General features: G+C 51.6%; 1 protein-coding gene across 4 annotated transcripts in view; it reads left to right on the top strand.

Annotated features, from left to right (window-relative positions):
• AMPdeam (AMP deaminase) overlaps window positions 1-17,176 on the top strand; it is an 89,594-nt gene that overhangs the window by 5,329 nt on the left and 67,089 nt on the right. Inside the window, exon 1 of one of the 4 annotated variants that reach the window (XM_089548529.1) lies at window positions 14,900-15,255. The exons of the other annotated variants lie outside the window; for them this stretch is intronic. Coding sequence (XP_089404655.1) covers window positions 15,210-15,255 — 46 coding nt within the window. The 5' untranslated portion in view covers window positions 14,900-15,209. Of the gene's footprint in view, window positions 1-14,899; window positions 15,256-17,176 lie in introns of those variants that run through there. 4 annotated transcript variants of the gene reach the window in all.

Genomic DNA, 17,176 nt, shown 5'->3' with positions numbered 1-17,176 from the left:
GCAGCTTCGCCTTGTACGTGTCGGTCGACATGGCCTGGTTGAAACACCCATGCAGTACGTGCTCTTCCCTTAAAGCACGAGAGACAGAGTACGGGAGAAGCGGCGTGGGTCCGCTGGGACGACTGTGACGAGCCGAGCTGGGGCCCCAGTTTTCTCTCCGTCTGGCGTGACGTCACAACAGAGGTCAAGCTAAAGGTCAAACGTGGATTCGCCGGGACGACGCTGAAGGCTCAAAACCTAGCGCAGTATTGCTTTCGCAGTAATATCGTTGACAGTCCCCAGGCACCTAGCTATAGGGAATCCCATAGCTGGTTGAGCGTCCAGTGGGCTTCTAGCCTCTGCATAGGCTACACCCTCACCACGTGACCTTGCACACCACACCCCAAAGAAACACTCACAGCAAGGAGGAACCTTGGCGCCTTGCAGTCGCCGGTTTCCCGCGGGACTACCAGGCCCAAAGGGTCGTTGGCTTCTATGCGGCGATCCTGACTGTGGGAGACACGAGATCTGACGGCTCGCACTGGAGGACTCTTCAGGGGGGAAGGACGGGTTATCCGTGTCCACCCCTGCTTTGTCACAACAGTTCCCATCCAGCGTGTCACGCAGAAGGTCGCCATGTCTCTTTACATCGTTTGTGTTACTTGGTGATCACCGATAGCTAAGAGAGGGGCGTGGACGATATCGCCTCGCTCACTTATCGCTTCTTTACGCATGCAGTTATCATGAGTTGCGCCCACTTCTTTGTCGGTCTGATCAGCATATCTGAAACGACTGTGTTGCGTCTATACTTTGCTCAACGTGTGCCGGCAAAGAAAAAAAAAAATTGGAACTGATTTTTGAGGAAAGAAAATGACAGTAACTATCTTACTTATCGCGGACACCTAAACCGCGTCGTTAGGGAAGGGATAAAGGAGGGAGTGAAAGAAGAAACTGATCGATTGCCGGCGAAAACTAATCGATTTGTGCAGTGGCTTGCTACGAGTTCGGTTTTGGTATTTTTTGGGTTTATCGTCCCAAAGCGATTCAGGCATGAGGGACGCCGTAGTGGAGGGCTCCGGATAATTTCGACCCCCCCCTCCGCACTCTTCTGTTGGCTCTGTGCATGGCCGGTACGTCGCGTGGCGAAGCGAGCCTGCTGCGCACGCGGGCGAAATCTATCTACGGGCCGAGTGTAATTGTAACCTGCGTCTTGTGAGAATACAATTGTAGTAGCCTCGCGCTCGTAGGTTCCACTTCACTGCTAGAATTTGCGCGACGTGGAGCATGCAGCGCATGAAATGAAACGTGAAGACGCTTATGTCCGTGCGTCGGAAAGTAAAACTGGGCTGGGGGGTGCTCAGAATGAGAAAGAAATCATGTCTCACTTGCAACGCCTTCGTAAATAGCTCGCTTCGCAGGCGTGTTGAGGGCTCCGACAGTAGAGTTACCCCAGGTCGCTTGCGAAAAACACGGCGAGCATTGATTGAAGAAATGCTCGAATGCGGCAGCGTGGAGAAGGGGCGGCTCTCTCTCGCAATTGCCCCTTTTTGCGGCGCGAGGATTTGTGCCACCGCGGAATACGGCGCACGCGTTGTCATGCATTGAGACACAGTATAAGGACGGCACGAGGGACTGCACCCGACGGGCTGTCTGCCAAGCCACGCATCGTTGCTTGCCGGTCTGTCCGCATTTGTCACTCCCAGTGATGACGGGAGACGGGCGTACAGGCTGTGTATAACCCTCTGCCAAGGCGTGTCTCGCCGGTTAGAGTTTCCATGCTTGTTTTGGCTCGCACACCGAGCATCGACGCGACGGCTGCTTGTTTTGTTTGTTTCTCTAGTCGCATTTTGTAACAGTGTCGCGCTAACCGTGTTTGCTGCTGTTACCGTTGAGCCGTTCAGCCGACTAGATCGTTTGTTGCTCTCATTTTTCTCCTGGCTGTTTGTCGACCGGACAGGAACGGACATGTTCGACTGTCCACAGACGGCTCGGCAGGCTCGCTGCCCTTCGACGTCGCGCAAACGAAATCCGAGAAGTAGGCCCGCTAATCTGTTGCGCTGCATGCTCAGGTCAACGGATTAAAGCGAGCCAGTGCGAATGAATTAAGCCATCAAGTCTGTGCCGGCTTTAGCGCTTCGACTTGAGATGTACAGTGAGGACAACTCCATATGAGTGTCGTTCTCAGTGAAAATTGCTTCTCTGCTTCTGTCTGGCCATTTTGCCCGAGACCAGAAGACGCGTTCATTGACAAGAAAATCGGATTTAAAAATTTTCCCCCATCTCGACTGAAACTCGTGACGTCCTAACCGAAAAGAACTCTCGCAGTTGGGTGGATGGATGATAATGGCTTTACTCTTTGTATCGGGTGGCACCTTGCGCCACCTAGCCTATACTTTGGAAGTGAATGGCAGTGTTGCCTAGCCTCAGGGATCCGCGCATAAAAACGCGGAGAAGGGGTGGGGGGAGGACTGAGAGGGTTCTGATCCCTCCCACCCACTACGCTTAGGGTGGGGGGGACACACAGAATGCAAGCCCCCCCCCCCCCCCCCCCCCCCCCCCGAGATTCCTCCCGGGACTACTCGGTCGGCATCAAATGATGTGAGCAGCATACGCAACACGGAAATCCCAGGGAGTGAGGGGCCTTTTACCCTCCACAGAATAGCTCAGCAGAATCAGATGTTCAAAGAAAACAGTGCTGTCATAATTACAATCTGCCAACGATCAAATGACATATGCCATAACTACGTGTGGTTGTGTTTAACTTCAAGCCTCTGCTTTCCTGGTATCGAGTCAATCTGTGATTGAGAAGAGATATTAAAGGTGTACTGGACCGAGCGGCAGGCAGCAGCTCAGGCAGCGCAGCGAAGTAGACGAAGTGCAGTCGTGATCCTGAGTGACGCCTGTGAGTGTGTCCGTTGTGACGCTCTTCGACCAGCGCCCACCGACCGGCGCTTCGAATAAACACCTTTACAGAGGGTATATCCTGCGAGGGTCGGCACTGAGCAAACCCTCGAAGCTTTCTTCAGGGTCTTTCTCTTGTTCACACCTGGCGAACGTTTTGACAGTGCGCGAGCTGGCAGGGGAGACTATTCCTGGCGGCATGCATAAAACTACTTCGCTGGCCATCGTTACTTTAAAAAAGGCAAAAGCACATTAATTTCTACGCCGTCGCTTTCAGTTTCTTAAGACCGCAGGTCCGATGAGAGAGTTGCGAGTATCCCTTCCACCATCTCGGGCCCACGCCTCCTTTGAGCCAAAAATAAAGGAACTTGGACGCTGTGACAATATATCGTGAAAGCGATGCTGGTTAAGTGCTGTAGAACTAGCAGAACAGCTGAAATGGAATGCTTAAACGGCACAACGCATCCTTTACATTTGTAAAAATACAAAACAACTTTATACTCGGCGGTAAAGGTCTGCACTGGCTGGTATCTAGACAGGACCCGGCCCTGCTCGCCGCAACTTCGGTCCGGACTTCGGACTCTGACCGCGGCCAGCTATCACGTACTGATGACCGACCCGGCCTTATTTGTGCCCATGCAGGCCCGTTTGAGTACGAGGTCGCCTGCTGGGAGACTGTGAAATTTCTTTCCCACGGAGGCACTGAACAGAAGACGTGCCGCAGTGGTGAAATCGACACGACAGTCTTCAGCGCTATACTTAGGCACAAGGACTATACTTACAGAAAACAGAACAAGACAGCTGCGTGCGCGAACTTTCAACTGTTTATTCAGCTAGCCGCCGTTACAGCATTTCTCGGTACGACAGTGTTCGATGACTCAGTATTTACTCCTTGTCATCGACCGAGCTGCGAGAGAGCATCAGCACCGCCCCCTGCCGTGGGCGGCACCACTAGTGTCCACAACGGCCCATTCTATTCCCCAGCCGGGGATCTGGGGAATACGAAGTGTATTTAATGGGCTGCTGGTTTGTTGCCGAGACACTGCTGTCTCGACTGTAAATGCGTAAAAATAAACCTGCTGTACAGTCCTCCGTAACGAAGTTAGACACCGTTCTTCGGAGGCGGGACCTGCAGGGCTGAAAGAGTCAGACAGCCCAAGGACCCCTCGTCCCCAACACCTTGTTCTCCACCCGCCGCGGTGGCTCAGTGGTTACGGCGCTCGGCTGCTGACCCGAAAGACGCGGGTTCGATCCCGGCCGCGGCGGCTGAATTTCGATGGAGGAGAAATTCTAGCGGCCCGTGTGCTGTGCGATGTCAGTGCACGTTTCGACCAGGTGGTCGAAATTTCCGGAGCCCTCCACTACGGCGTCCCTCATAGCCTGAGTCGCTTTGGGACGTTAAACCCCAATAAACCAAACCAAACCTATATCTCCATTTCGCTCTCTCTCTCTCGCATGCACGCACAAAAGAAAAAAAAAGATGGTAGCATCCTTAGCGTTCGAGTTCATTTTACACTGAACACGTTTATGATGCCTGTGCCCATGAGCAAAAATTCAGGAGGCACTTTGACTCTCTAAAGGGCTGCAAGGCGAAAGCCTTTCCTGGCGCACTGTTTGGCAACGGTTTTTGTTTGATTTCTTTCTTTGTTAATTTTAAATTACTTATTTGTTTTTATTTTAACCTGTTAAATTTTTCTTTACGTTTCTTTATTTTTTGTTTTTGTTTGTTTCTTTTTTAATTTTTGTTTCGATTTTTTATTCTTTACTTTTTTTTTGTTGCATGGTCACTAGCCTAAGTAAAATTGGCCACGTTTGAAATTCGCGCACTGTGACGTCACGACCATTTCGACCAATTGAAAAGCGTGGGCTTTCGCCTTAAAATGAGGCTGTTCCCTTCCTGACGCGCGATTCGCTCCAGCGAATGGGATGACGTGCACCCGCGTGCGCCGCAGCTGCCGCCGGTGACGTGCCGGGAGTTGCCAACGTGTGGCGTGTTGTGTGCGCGTGGGGGACCTCCAAAAAGGAAACCGTCAATGGAGACGATGACGCGCTGATCGTCGCCCGCTGCCTTTCGTCACGCACTCAGACACAGCTGGGGCGGCGCGCTCCTCTCGCGCCCGCACGAGACGAGCGGTTTCCTCTGTCTCATTTGCTGCTCTGCGCGCCTGACTCTCGGCGGTATCCTCGTGTAGTTATTACGAGTGGCCAAAGTTTGTCCCGTCATCGCTGCGGCCGCAAGCCCCGCGAATGGGGTAGAAGATTGAGCTGACGGGTAGATGGTCAGATGCACTGAATGTGGTAACACTGCCCGGGACAGCGTACTGTATAGCGTAGGAATACTCCTTCGAGTTGAGGCAGTTATTCCCGGAGGCGACGGCTACCTCGCTCCAAATTAACGGAATAATAAATGTGCATAATTGAGGTCGCGCTTGCTTTGCAACGTCTTTGATGCACCGATGTTCTAAACCACGCAGCGCCGTGCGTTTGATTCTTAGCGCCGCGCCAAATGCGCGGGCTGTGAGGCGACTGGCGCGCAAAGGCTTGTCGGCTGAAATTTGCGCGCGTTCCAAGTACGTCGCTGTGCCGTTATAAAAAACTGGGGCATCTCCCTCGCTTGCGCATTTGCCAGGCGAGGTGCATCTCTGCACGCGCCTGAGGCATTTATTAACGGCGAGCCGGACGCAGCAACGACTTTGCAGAAGCTTGGCCCCGTTTCCCTTGGTCTGTTCAGCTGGGATTCCGCACTTATTTCATCACAAATGCGTATACCCGCCATAGCTTATCCTGTCGGTCCTTTCGCCTCTCTACTGCTTGTATACGCGTCTGTGTGGTATTAGGCGTCTTCTCAGCGTTGCAAAGCATAAGTTACTCGGAGGTTTGCCTCAAGAAAATGTCGGATTACTGTACTTCCTCAGTTCACATTACGGGTCAAACACCGAGCGGATCGAAATACGAAGTTCCAACTTTCCGGCATTCTCGCGGGGGAGTGTACTGTCGCAGCGCCATTTTTTTTCTCTCGGTGACATTGTCTCGATTGGGCAAGATAAATAGAAATGAAAACAGCAGTTCCCTGCCTGCATCTCTGGGTGGCAGTGAGGATTCTGTGGAACTCTTATGCGGCGCCATGCGCGCAGCCTAGCTGCCAGAGGCTTGCGGCCAGCACTCGTTATCGCGAACCGCCGCGCTTCGTTTGACCATCAGGCCGCAAGGTTTCGATTGTCGCATACGTGTCGCACCTACGCAGACAGGGTGTGTTTTTCCCCCAGTGGCCTGTGCGCTGTTTTCCCGCGCTTAGCGGCGATGTGCGTGGTACACGGCGTTCAATGCAAAGGCGGGGGAACAGTCGCAGGACAGCGGCGTTCGCCCGAAATGCGTCATTGGGGAAGGAATGACGGGTATAACTTCTGCCGACTGACTGTGAGGCTCGCCTTTAGCGAAATTGAGCCGAAAAACTTTTTTGTTGGGCCACGAGTGGTGTCGCGACGTGCTGCGTGCTCGAAAATTGATAGCAATAGCAGGGGCAAGCCTCATTTGTGCCTTACCCTACACCTGTCGCTGTCACTTTTTCGTCCCAGAGGGCTGCCAGGAATCTGGGATTGCGTTGTGTGGTGTAGCAAAGTGGGTGACATGTACCGCATGCGCCCGTTCTTACGGCGGCACTGAGGCTGCAGTGTTATTACACATTGTGTGAGATCTGTACTGACAACAAACCTGTTATCTTTCAGCGATGTTGCTGTTTTTTTTTGTCATTTGACTGACTAGATGAATGCTGTTCACACTGTGAACTCCAATGCCTGGAAGCTGGCGGATCGATGCGCGTAATATCACGTGTGAACTGTGGTCGCCGCATTTGAGCTACATAACGCGCTCTGGCCGTGTGGAGAGACGCATATAGCGTTCACTTTGCGGAGTGCATTCATTTCGACACACACACGTACACAACTCGCAGCGTGCGCGCGTCCCTTCCTGGAAGCACTCCATGGCGAGGTAAACACGGCCTGCACTGTGGAAACTCGTAGGTTGCGCGTGGCTATTTCCGTGGGGAGGGCAGCGCTGAAGCCAGTCGCGCCGTGCCAACCGCTTCTTGCATGCCGCGCCCGAAGGCCGTTCCTTGACGTCGAAACTGCGCTGCTGCTGCCTCCTCCAGTGCCTCTCATTGCCGTTGTTGGGACGGAGCGGCACGTGCTCGCAGAACAGTGCCTGACGTCCGCTGTGTTTATTTTATTTTGTTGCCAGATACATGGAGAGCTTCGCTTATCGCAATAATTTGGTTCTTAAGCGGGGTCTTCGTTCTGGAGAAAACGCGCGAGGAAGACAGATGGCAGGCGCTTTCCAGACAAAGGATAAAAGAATGCGGAGTGCGCGAGAAAAGTCGCGGGCTGGCTGCTTCTCCTTCTCTGCGCGGTTGTTCGGCTTTCGTAATGCTGCTTTTTTTTTTTTTTTGCTGTGCACTTCAATGCATTGCTCGTTTCTCTAGCAGAATCGGACGGGCCCGTCTGAGCGCCTGGCGTTGTTTCTCTTTTTCTTTTCCTTTTCCCCGACGAATAGCGTCGTTAGCTCGAGCTGCCGCACCTTTTTCTCTTTTTTTTTTGCGGCTGGTGCGGCTCGGCTACGAGAGAGACCACGCGCCGTTTATGCATGCGACAGGCGTGCTCAGTTGGGGTGATCCGCCGTCGCTTTTCTGCGTGTTTTGGTCCTCGGTCTTGTACTTACATGCGTAAGCGTCGTGTGAAGTTCTCATTATAACAGGTTGACTAGACTGGTTTATCTGTCACAGCAGCAGCAATAATTATAGCATTAACAATAATAATAAGAGTAAAGCCTGGACAGCGTAAGCCCCACCGCTGCACCAAGACTTCAAGCGAGTATAGAGAATGGCCGATGTCACGACGTTGAAAGAAGATGAGAACGGAGACGCCAGGAACGAAAAAAAAACGGAAAAGAAATCGGTCTGCGATCAGGGAGCCTAGTACGTAACGGCGACCGTTCGCGCATTTCCGTCGTGTCGCCGAAGCGAGCGCCATTGAATTTTTATTTCCCTTTTCATGCCGACGTGAAGACCCCGGAGAAGTAGTAGTGGGTCAACGGGCCTTTGAATAATGGTCCAGAGACGAGGCAGACAGCCAGTTGGCACCTGCGCAAAAAACACACAAAAAAAGACGGCGCCCTGCGCTGTACTGCTTCTGCGGGATACTCGGCACGCTGCTCTCAGTGGCATCACCCAGCACCTTGAAACAAGGGTGCGGTGATAGAGGCTCGCGTGGCATTGATCCGTCGTCTCCTCGGTCGCCCTTCTTTTCTCGGCGACGACTCAATGTCTTTGCGTCACGGGAAGTGCTTCCACATTTAGCGGCGGGTATTTAACGGTGTCACCACGGGCCGCAGGGGTTGCGTAGCGCCTTCTGTGAGTTTCAATTTCGTGGCACCGCCTGGCACCGCGAAAAAAGTCTTTCACTGCCGGTAGATTAGCCGCCCAGAGCTTGATCCGCAGAGTGACGGATTACTGTCGGGGTTGGCGAAAATGTGGACAGGGTGTGTGCTTGAAAGTGCACCGCCGCTTTCGCTCATGGCCGAAACTGTGCACCACACTCGGCAAGCGTCGATAGGTGCTGTGTGCGCTGGATGCATTCGATGCGGCGTGTTTGCTCGCAGCCGGGATGAGACGCCGCGCCGGCGTCTGCATGCAAATAAGTCGCATCCTTATCATTACGCGAGGGGGGAGGCACTCTTCCCCGCGCACGTGCTTCGAGCGGCCGCCAGCGTGTGTTTAGTGGGCAGCCGCGGCGCCAGACCGCCGCCGTCTTGTCGACCTGGAGGCGAACGAGAAATCGGCACGGATTTTTTTCTTTCTCTTTTTTTTTTGTCGCTGGCGTGCCGCTTCTGAGTTGGCGGCCCCTCGTCTGTTTACATGAGCTGGCCGGGAAGCTGCCGTCGCTGCACGTTCGTGTTTTGGCCTCGAGGCTAATTGCCCGCGATCTCTGCTGCCGGATTTCATCCTACGCGTTGGTCTCGCCGGACAGCGCCCCAACAACAAGCAGCGGAATTAACGCTTTGGCCATAATGCGGTGTCGCATGGACCAGGCCATGGCGGGTGCGCCTTGCATTCGCATGTGTCCGGCGTGGACGCAGCGCCTGCTTTTCCTTCGTGTCCAGTTATGCGTGTCGGGCGACACGCATGTAAAGGGCGCTTTTTCCTTCTTGAGGATGCTTTATGCATCGGAGGAGGAATTCTCAACTACAGCGCCGGCGGTGCTGGCGCGATGCTGTGTTGCGGCTCAGTTTTTTTTTTTTTTCTTCTGTTGCGGCTGGATTGCCTAACGACCAATTGCTGAACAAGTGTACTAAGCGTGCGTGGCGAATGAAAAATGGTCCGAACGCCTTCCCTGCATGTTTTGTGCGTATGCTTTTGTTGCGAAAGCAACACTGCGCGAGTCGCCGAGCTATTTGGCGGAGCTGAGGAAAGGCCATACTGCGCATGCGCGAGGAGCAGTGACGTCACACGGCGCACAGCTGGCGGCCGCCGCCGTCGCTGCGCGGGTGACTCAGAGGTGCCGCCGCCGCGCTCGCCAGTTGCGCATGCGCAGTAGCGGCGCATAGCTAGCGTGCCGGGGCCGCCGCCGCTGCCGTGCGCTCTCCATTGCCTCTATCTCTCTCTCCTCGTTTCTTTCGCAATCCTCCAGGTTTTTTTCGGCCACATTCGCGTGCGCATCTTTTTCCTTCCTTGAGAACGACAGTGCTGTTAGCTTTAGGCTGTCTAGAATTTTATGTTACAGGCGTCATTTGTTACGCGTACACGTGTAATGCAGCCAGTGCTATAAATGTGGTGCACAGGTTCCTGCGCCGGGTTCCGCGCCGGGGTAGTCCTGCGGACGCATCTGAATTTCGATGGAGGCGAAATTCTAGAGGCCCGAGTACTGCGCGATGTCAGTGCACGTTGAATAACCCCAGGTGGTGGAAATTTCCAGAGCCCTTCTCCACGGCGTCCCTCATAGCCTGAGTCGCTTTGGGACGTTAAACCGCAATAAACCAAACCGAACTAAACCAAGCATCGGAGTTCCACGTGCGGGCTTTCAGAATGATATAATTATAGAATAAAGGTATTCGTGCACCAGGGAAATCACGCAGAGTCAGACTGACAGCGGCTTGACGCTCAGTTAGCAGTTAGCCGCTCCTTTGGGTTTAAAGACGCCAGAGCGGAACGACGCACAAGGAAGATGGCGGGATGTGTCCCGTTTTGGCGCTTTTAAACCTGACATCGCGCAGGCCGCCACTGAAGCGACACAAGGGGCTGTTTACGTTGGCCCCTTGGGAGACGCATTCGGCTGTTCCGTTGACATTGCTGCCATGAGAATACCACATGTAGGCCGGTAAAAACATGTTAGACAAAAGACTGCGGGAAGAAAATCGTGCACGAAAAAGCAGAATGGAAAAAAACAAACATTCGGAGCTACATACTCGACTGCAGTAGTATAACCAGATACATACAACCTGTTCTTAAGATAAAAAATAACCACTAAAAAAGGGCCACGAAATATGTGGTATTAGATTTGAATTTTTAAAAACAGTAGCCGCTTCAGATCATATTTGAAGGTATGCAAGGATGCGCTAATTATTTAGTGCGGAATGTTATTCATTGCCTAATTTTATAGCTCCACGCAAGAGCCTTGATTTTATTATTTAATGTGCTATTTAGCGAGGGTAAATTGGGTGTTGGCGGAAAAAACTGCAGAGAATGTTTACTACATTCGAATCTGTGCTGCGTAGTAGACGGCGTTGAGTGGAAAGTGCCGCGGGACGGAGCGCTCGCGCAGCAAACAAACAACGGAACAGGCAGGAGATTTTGCTCATCGGATTAGTGCATTACGCAAAACCCAATGGTGTCAAAAAATTGGCAGTGGTTCAGCTCTGGTTAAACCTGGAGGATTGCGAAAGCAAAGAGGAGAGAGAGAGAGGCGATGGAGAGCGCGCGGCGGCGGCCCCGGCACGCTATAGCTATGCGCCGCTACTGCGCATGCGCAACTGGCGAGCGCGGCACCTCTGAGTCACCCGCGCAGCGACGGCGGTGGCACGCCAGCTGTGCGCCCTGTGACGTCAAGGCTCTTCGCGCATGCGCAGTATGACCTTGCCTCAGCTGCGCGAAATGGCTCGGCGACTCGCGTAGTGTTGCTTTCGCAACAATATTTCCGAGTTATTCTTGTATCACTCATTGCGGAATGTGGAGCACTGGCAGCAGTCTGCGCAGTGGTGGGTCCTTCTCGTCTGCGTCTGTGGTCTGCCAGCGCGGCGCAGACCATAACGACCATAATAACCCATAACGGGCCAGATAGGTGTGTCAGCACGCCTTCTGTGTCCATTTTAAAGAAATAATTAGCGTTTCTGTCTCTCAAGGATGTTTTTGCTTGGTTTTGCGCAGGTTGGTTGCGTCACCCTTGCTCGGTTCCTTCCCTTCCACGTACTGACTGTTTTCGTTGTGGTTGCCATTGACTTGTTTTCTCATGTTTCATCTTCATTTTACGATTGTTTGCCAGAGTATACACGCGCGACTGATCCGTATAAGCGGTGCTGTTCTTCAATAAATGTTGAGTTGTCACCTGTGTTGTCGCCTGCCTCTGTCCCGTCCTGTTCTGCGGTTTTGCTCCTCACGAACCCAACCAGCAGTGCGCCCCGATTTGTATCCTTCAAGAAGCTCATTAGCTTGTGGTTTATGACACCGTATAATGAGGTGGGCTACACAGTGAAGACGACTTCAAGTGATGACTTCAGCGCTGTGTGGTGTCCCTTCTTCATCTCTGTCCTGTCGTTTGCGCTGTAGTTATAGATCATCGAAAGCACCAACTCGCCCAAGAAATGCTTTTGTTGATAATTGGGATCACCTACTTTTGCAAGTGGTGAACAGATGAAAAACCAACAGTGCCATTGGTGATATCATTATGAGTGGAAGCAAAATATGAGGGTAATGATAGACATGGTTTGCAGAGTGCTCTTAGGAGTGTTCTGCCTGAGGAAGGAAATGTAGTGACACAATCGTGAGCGTGAATATAAGGTGCGATTGCGATGAGCACCGAGGTTTATTTTAGGTCGTGTGATGACTGTTATCCGAGTAGTCCTTAAAATCACGGAACGAATTTTAGAAGGGCTTGGGGCTAAACTATTATCATTATGCCTTTTAACAACTTTTAAAAACTCGTTGTTTAGTTTAAAAGTTGTAATTCTTAAAAGATTTTGTGGTGTATAAAATGTTCAGTGAGCAAATGAGACTGTCGGTCGGGCCGTTAATAGAAATTCTGAACAGTAAAGGGCCCAATTCTATTTAGAGCTGTGCAGTAGACAGTGCATGGTTAATGGCTTTACCATGCGTCGTTTTGGCGTCGTTAATTATGTGTGATCGCATTTTCTCGGCTCGCTGCCACCGTCCAGCTGTTTTGTGGGCCCTGACTCCAGCGGGCTGCCGCGGTTTTCAAGTTGACCCAAAAATTCAGCTTCCTGCTGCTGTCGCTTATCGGGGGCTGGCGCTGTTGTACGGTTATTTCGCACACTCGTGGGTACCTTTGGAACGTGGAGTTAAGCCTGTCTGACTGAATTCCCCATCTTCGCGGTCATCCGTCCCTACCCGGACGAACCCTCGGCCTTGTTGACGGCTCATTGCGCATCCAGAAGTCGGCGAGACGGCATATTCATGCGCTCAGAGGTTGACTATACCTCCTTGTCGCCGCAGGCAGCCATTATCCTCATTCATTTTGTTTAGTGCACCGGCTGAGATCCGACGCTTTATTTGCCAAGTCTTATCTGGGGCCAACTGAAAGCAGTCCATAGTGAAAGGCGACTGTTTTTCTTGCTTACCTTCACCGTTCACTACCTTCGTCCCATGCAAACAAATAAAATGGAATCATACGTATATATCATGGTATATGGATATGGGTCGGTCCATTCCAAGCGTAGAGTTTGCGTTCGACCACCTTCGATCTTCGAAGTAAAATATTTGTTTGTTTTTTTTTGAAAGTCCGTAACGGAGGACTTTCGACCACATGCCTGGCATTTCGCCTCCATCGAAATGCGACGGGGCGCATTAAGTTCAGAATCAGGTCGGGTTGATGAAGCAGTCTATGGAACGCAGCAAGCGATTGTGCTGGGAACTCCGAAGGCAAATGCTTTGCAAGAGCACTCTTTGCAGCGCAAGCAAGCGGCTATCAGAGTGTAGCTAAGGCGTTTAACTATTACTATTATAGTCTCCTTTTTTATTGAGAGGCGTGTGTCTAGCCCATCGTAAGTAACATTTATATCAGTTTTTATCATTTCGAAAACGCAGTTACCCTCGGTGCTGTGGCCCGACAAATCTTGGCTACATCGCGCTGAAATAATGCGCTTTCAGAAGCTTCCAGGCGAAGCAACCTTTCCAGTGCGCGTAACTCGTCGAAATATCGAAATAGCCAAAATTTGAAGGGCCATAGCGCCAAGGGCAACGGCGTTTTCGAAATTCTAAAAACTGATCTGGATATTACCATAGTCCTTCAATGTTGATATTACTTACGGTGAGCTACGTGCCTCTGAACAAATAAGGAGACTAACAGTAATAGTTATAGTTAACTGCTCAGTATTAGTTAACCAGCCTACTAGTTTCCCCCTTCCTAGCTGTATTCTGATGCGCTATCCCGCTGACAACGCTATGGCAGGAAAAGAGCGCTTCTAACTCAGAAAGCCTATTTTTAGAAATTGCAGAACATATCAGATGAAACACCCGGTATACAGCTTGATGGAGCATACTGTGTACGCAAGCGGAAAGCCGCCTTTTTTGCGTGTAAGGAACCAGTCTGGCTCCCAGTTCTGCCCTTCGGTTTCCTTCTGTTTAGAACGACGTCAGCAGTCTCGCTTGGAAACAGCCAGCACGCATGTTTCTCCTGGTTGACTCCGATTACCTCCTGTCTACACGACGACGATTGCTTCTTGCTGTAATGCACCACCAGAAGAGGGAAACGTGCCTTGCTGCGTCTGCGTCCTAGTGCGTTACCCGAAAGCGCCCAATTTCCGGTGTCGGCTCACGTGCGGAGAGACACCGCTGCGAGCAGTCGGGCGTTATCTTCCCCAATGATCGCAGCCAGGTCTGGGCTCAAAAGTCTTGTTTCCGGGGTTTCCCTCCTGCGTGCCTGCCCCACGAGTCGGGCGTTTGAAGCACAGGTTTCGGCAACACGTGTCGACCACCAGCTGGTCGTGATGACCTACCGCAGCCTACGAGACCTCGTCGGCATTCCCTCCACTCTCAAGCTCAGACCTGTGAGGGGCGTGGCCACAAGTGAAAGTGCGAGGTTGTGCGCGAAAGTGAACGTTCAGGCCACTCCCTCCTTGGCGAGGCCGTCATCTACCTAGGGACTTTAGGGAATGAGAGGCCTATATAACTGGGCTGTGAATGTGGCCGAGAGACGCTCCCCGTTTGCTTTTACGCTTGTAATAATTTAAATTAACCCACTCGTAATCTTCCTCCCGTCACCTTCACTCGACGCCACTCCTGTCCTGGTGGTAGTACCGGACGTCGGCTGGACCGTCAAGCAGCAGCTGCGCCATTTCATGGCACCGAGCCCGCCGCGGTGGTTCAGTGGTTATGGTGCTCGGCTGCTGACCCGAAAGACGCGGATTCGATCCCGGCCGCGGCGGCTGGATTTCGATGAAGGCGAGATTCTAGAGGCCCGTGTACTGTGCGTTGTCAGTGCACGTTAAAGAACCCCAGGTTTGAGAAATTTCCGGAGCCCTTCACTACGGCGTCCCTCATAGCCTAAGTTGCTTCGGGACGTTAAACCCCAATAAACCAAACCAAACCATTTCATGGCACCGATTATGAAAGCAAACAAAAGAAGGACGAGCGCGATTGGAAGGCCCTGTGTCGGTCTTCTGGGCGTAAATGTCGGAAGGACGGTCAGACCCGGGCGAAGCTGGTCGGTCGCACGTGACGGCGCAAAGAAAACGGAACGGCGGCAGTTGGCTGCCTGCCTCTGTCTTGAGGGAGGAAGGAGGGGCGGGACGCGACGTGGCGTCTGGCTCCCGGAAAAGCGGGGCGGCCGACGACGGCGCATCAGCGGCTGCTGCTGCTGCTGTCTGGCTTTCGCCACCCCCTCCTCTCTGCTGCTTCCCCGCCGTCTCCAGTTCTGCTTGGGCTTCCACGCGGTGCAGTCGACGTTCGGATTCTCCTCTGGCCGCGTGCGTGCGTACGATACGTTCGGCGCTGACAGTGCGACGCTCTGTTTGCTGGTCTCTGCACGTCGGTTGTGGTGTGCGTGTGTGTGCGACCCAGCGGCTGTGAGGCAGTCTGCCTGGCTCTGCCCTTTTGGAGCTTCGTCGCGATGCCGCATAAAGACAAAGAAGAGCAGCAGGCCGGCAGCAGCGCCGGTGGGTGCACCCTTTTCACCTTTTTGTTTTCTTCCTCTTCGCTCACGTTTTATTTGAATTATGATTCGTTTACTGTTGATTTTTTTTTTCGCCGTCTACAATCAGCACGCGGGAAGGAGTCGATAGACTGGCATGGGACATTTTTTTTTTTTTTCAATTTACATCGTTTCGTGGTCGTTCAGTTCCTTAGGAGGGCATTCGCGAGCGAAGTGGATTGGGCGAGCATATCAAATTCGAAAGAAAAAAAAAATGATCGGGCCCTCGACGGGTTTCTTGTATTAGAAGAGTAGTGATGTAAGGCTTATTGGCAACACTCGGAAGTCAGGATCGTTAACAATCGGGTATATCTTTCTTCTATGTGCTTCTGTTTTGTTGTTGTTGTTGTTTCGCGCTGAATGGAATGTCGCGCGCTGTAGATATGTTTCACTCATGCAACGCCTTTTTCGCGATCTGCTTCAGCGTGGCCGACGCGCCAAAGTGAAACACTCCACTTGATTTTTTTTTAACACACCCGCAGTGGTGTTTTGCAGCACCGGCGTTAGGAGCCTTCGTCGTCACTCAAGTTGCTAGTGCTTGTGGCGTTTTAAAATACCTTTTTAGTTCATTTTTTTATGTTAAATGCGCAAGTGCTGGTGGGCGATAATTGTTACGCATGTGGAACTATCCTCATGCATTGTTAACCACAGCGACCGAAACTACACGAGGAATAGGTTTACAGAAATAGTCGTCTAAATAGGACAGTCGGCACATTCATTCAATGTGTGTAACCCATGTATAGTGTGTATCAGTCCGACTCTTCAATGCTTGTTCCCTCCGCATTCATGAACGTTAAGAAGCAGTTTTTTTTTTCTTCTGTATTTAACAGCTGTCCGTAAGGTGCGGAGCACTATTTCGACTCGCCGAGTTCCTTCTGCATGCCCCGAAATCCCAGTGCCCCCGTCGAAATTGGACCGCGGCGATACCAGAAATTGAACAGGCAAACTCGCGTGCTCAACAGCAGACTTAACTTCAGGGCCAATTTTAATGCAGAAATGCATTTAGTGGCTATGTTCTAACTTCTCTTGGTCTGCAGATTTTTCTCCGTCCTTCCGGTGTCCGTACGTTCACACGATGAGAAAATGGCTATCTCCAAGTTCGCCACCGTGACTATCTCCACTATCACTGCGCCGTTATCACTGCCGCCTGTAGACAGAAGTCTTTGAAAGAAACAGATGCGGAATACACGTCCGCCGTAGCGATTGCTGCAGCAAAAGATTCTCCCCTGTCATTTGGCATGCAGGTCATAAAAGCTTATGCAAAGAGCGTTAGCTCATGCAGTAGTTAGCTTGCATTTAGGGCGACATTAACAACAACAGTGTTGCTATAATCTGCCGCTAATTTCGTACGGAGCAAGGCACAAGGAGGAAAGAAAATATTTATTGAAAAAGGTAAATTTTAACCGCTTATCAATCTGCAGTATACACTAGCGAGATGACCAGATAGCGACTCCGTGAAAACTTAGCATCTTTTTACGCTTCTGGAAGGCGCAGAGTATCTTTCTTTGTATCGTTCAGAGTATCTTTCGAGCGCACATTCGGTTTGATTTTGTTTATGTGGGGGGGAAGGGGAGGGGGGACGTTTTCGGGTAAAAAGTCCCCGGAAAAAAAAAAAAAAATGTCCCTGGAAAAAATATATCCGCGGAGAAAACGTCTCCATTCTCGCAGTAGGAAAAAATGCCCCAAACGGTTCAATAAGACTGGTATTAACAGGGAGCATTATTAGCGACATCCCGATTATGTCTCACCGCGTCTTGATCATGCCTTTAAAATTAAAGAGATCAGGTGTAAAACGAACTTTTTCAAGACGTCCTTCTTCCCCCAAACAATTCGAGAATGGAATAAACTCCCACATGATATTGCTACCATTACCTCCACTAATGTAT

This window comes from Amblyomma mixtum, chromosome 6, assembly GCF_055824585.1.
Source record: "Amblyomma mixtum isolate Tamu chromosome 6, ASM5582458v1, whole genome shotgun sequence".
NCBI classification, from domain to species: domain Eukaryota; kingdom Metazoa; phylum Arthropoda; class Arachnida; order Ixodida; family Ixodidae; genus Amblyomma; species Amblyomma mixtum.
The sequence above is the reverse complement of the archived record's forward strand: the minus strand, read 5'-3'. Positions and strand labels throughout refer to the sequence as shown.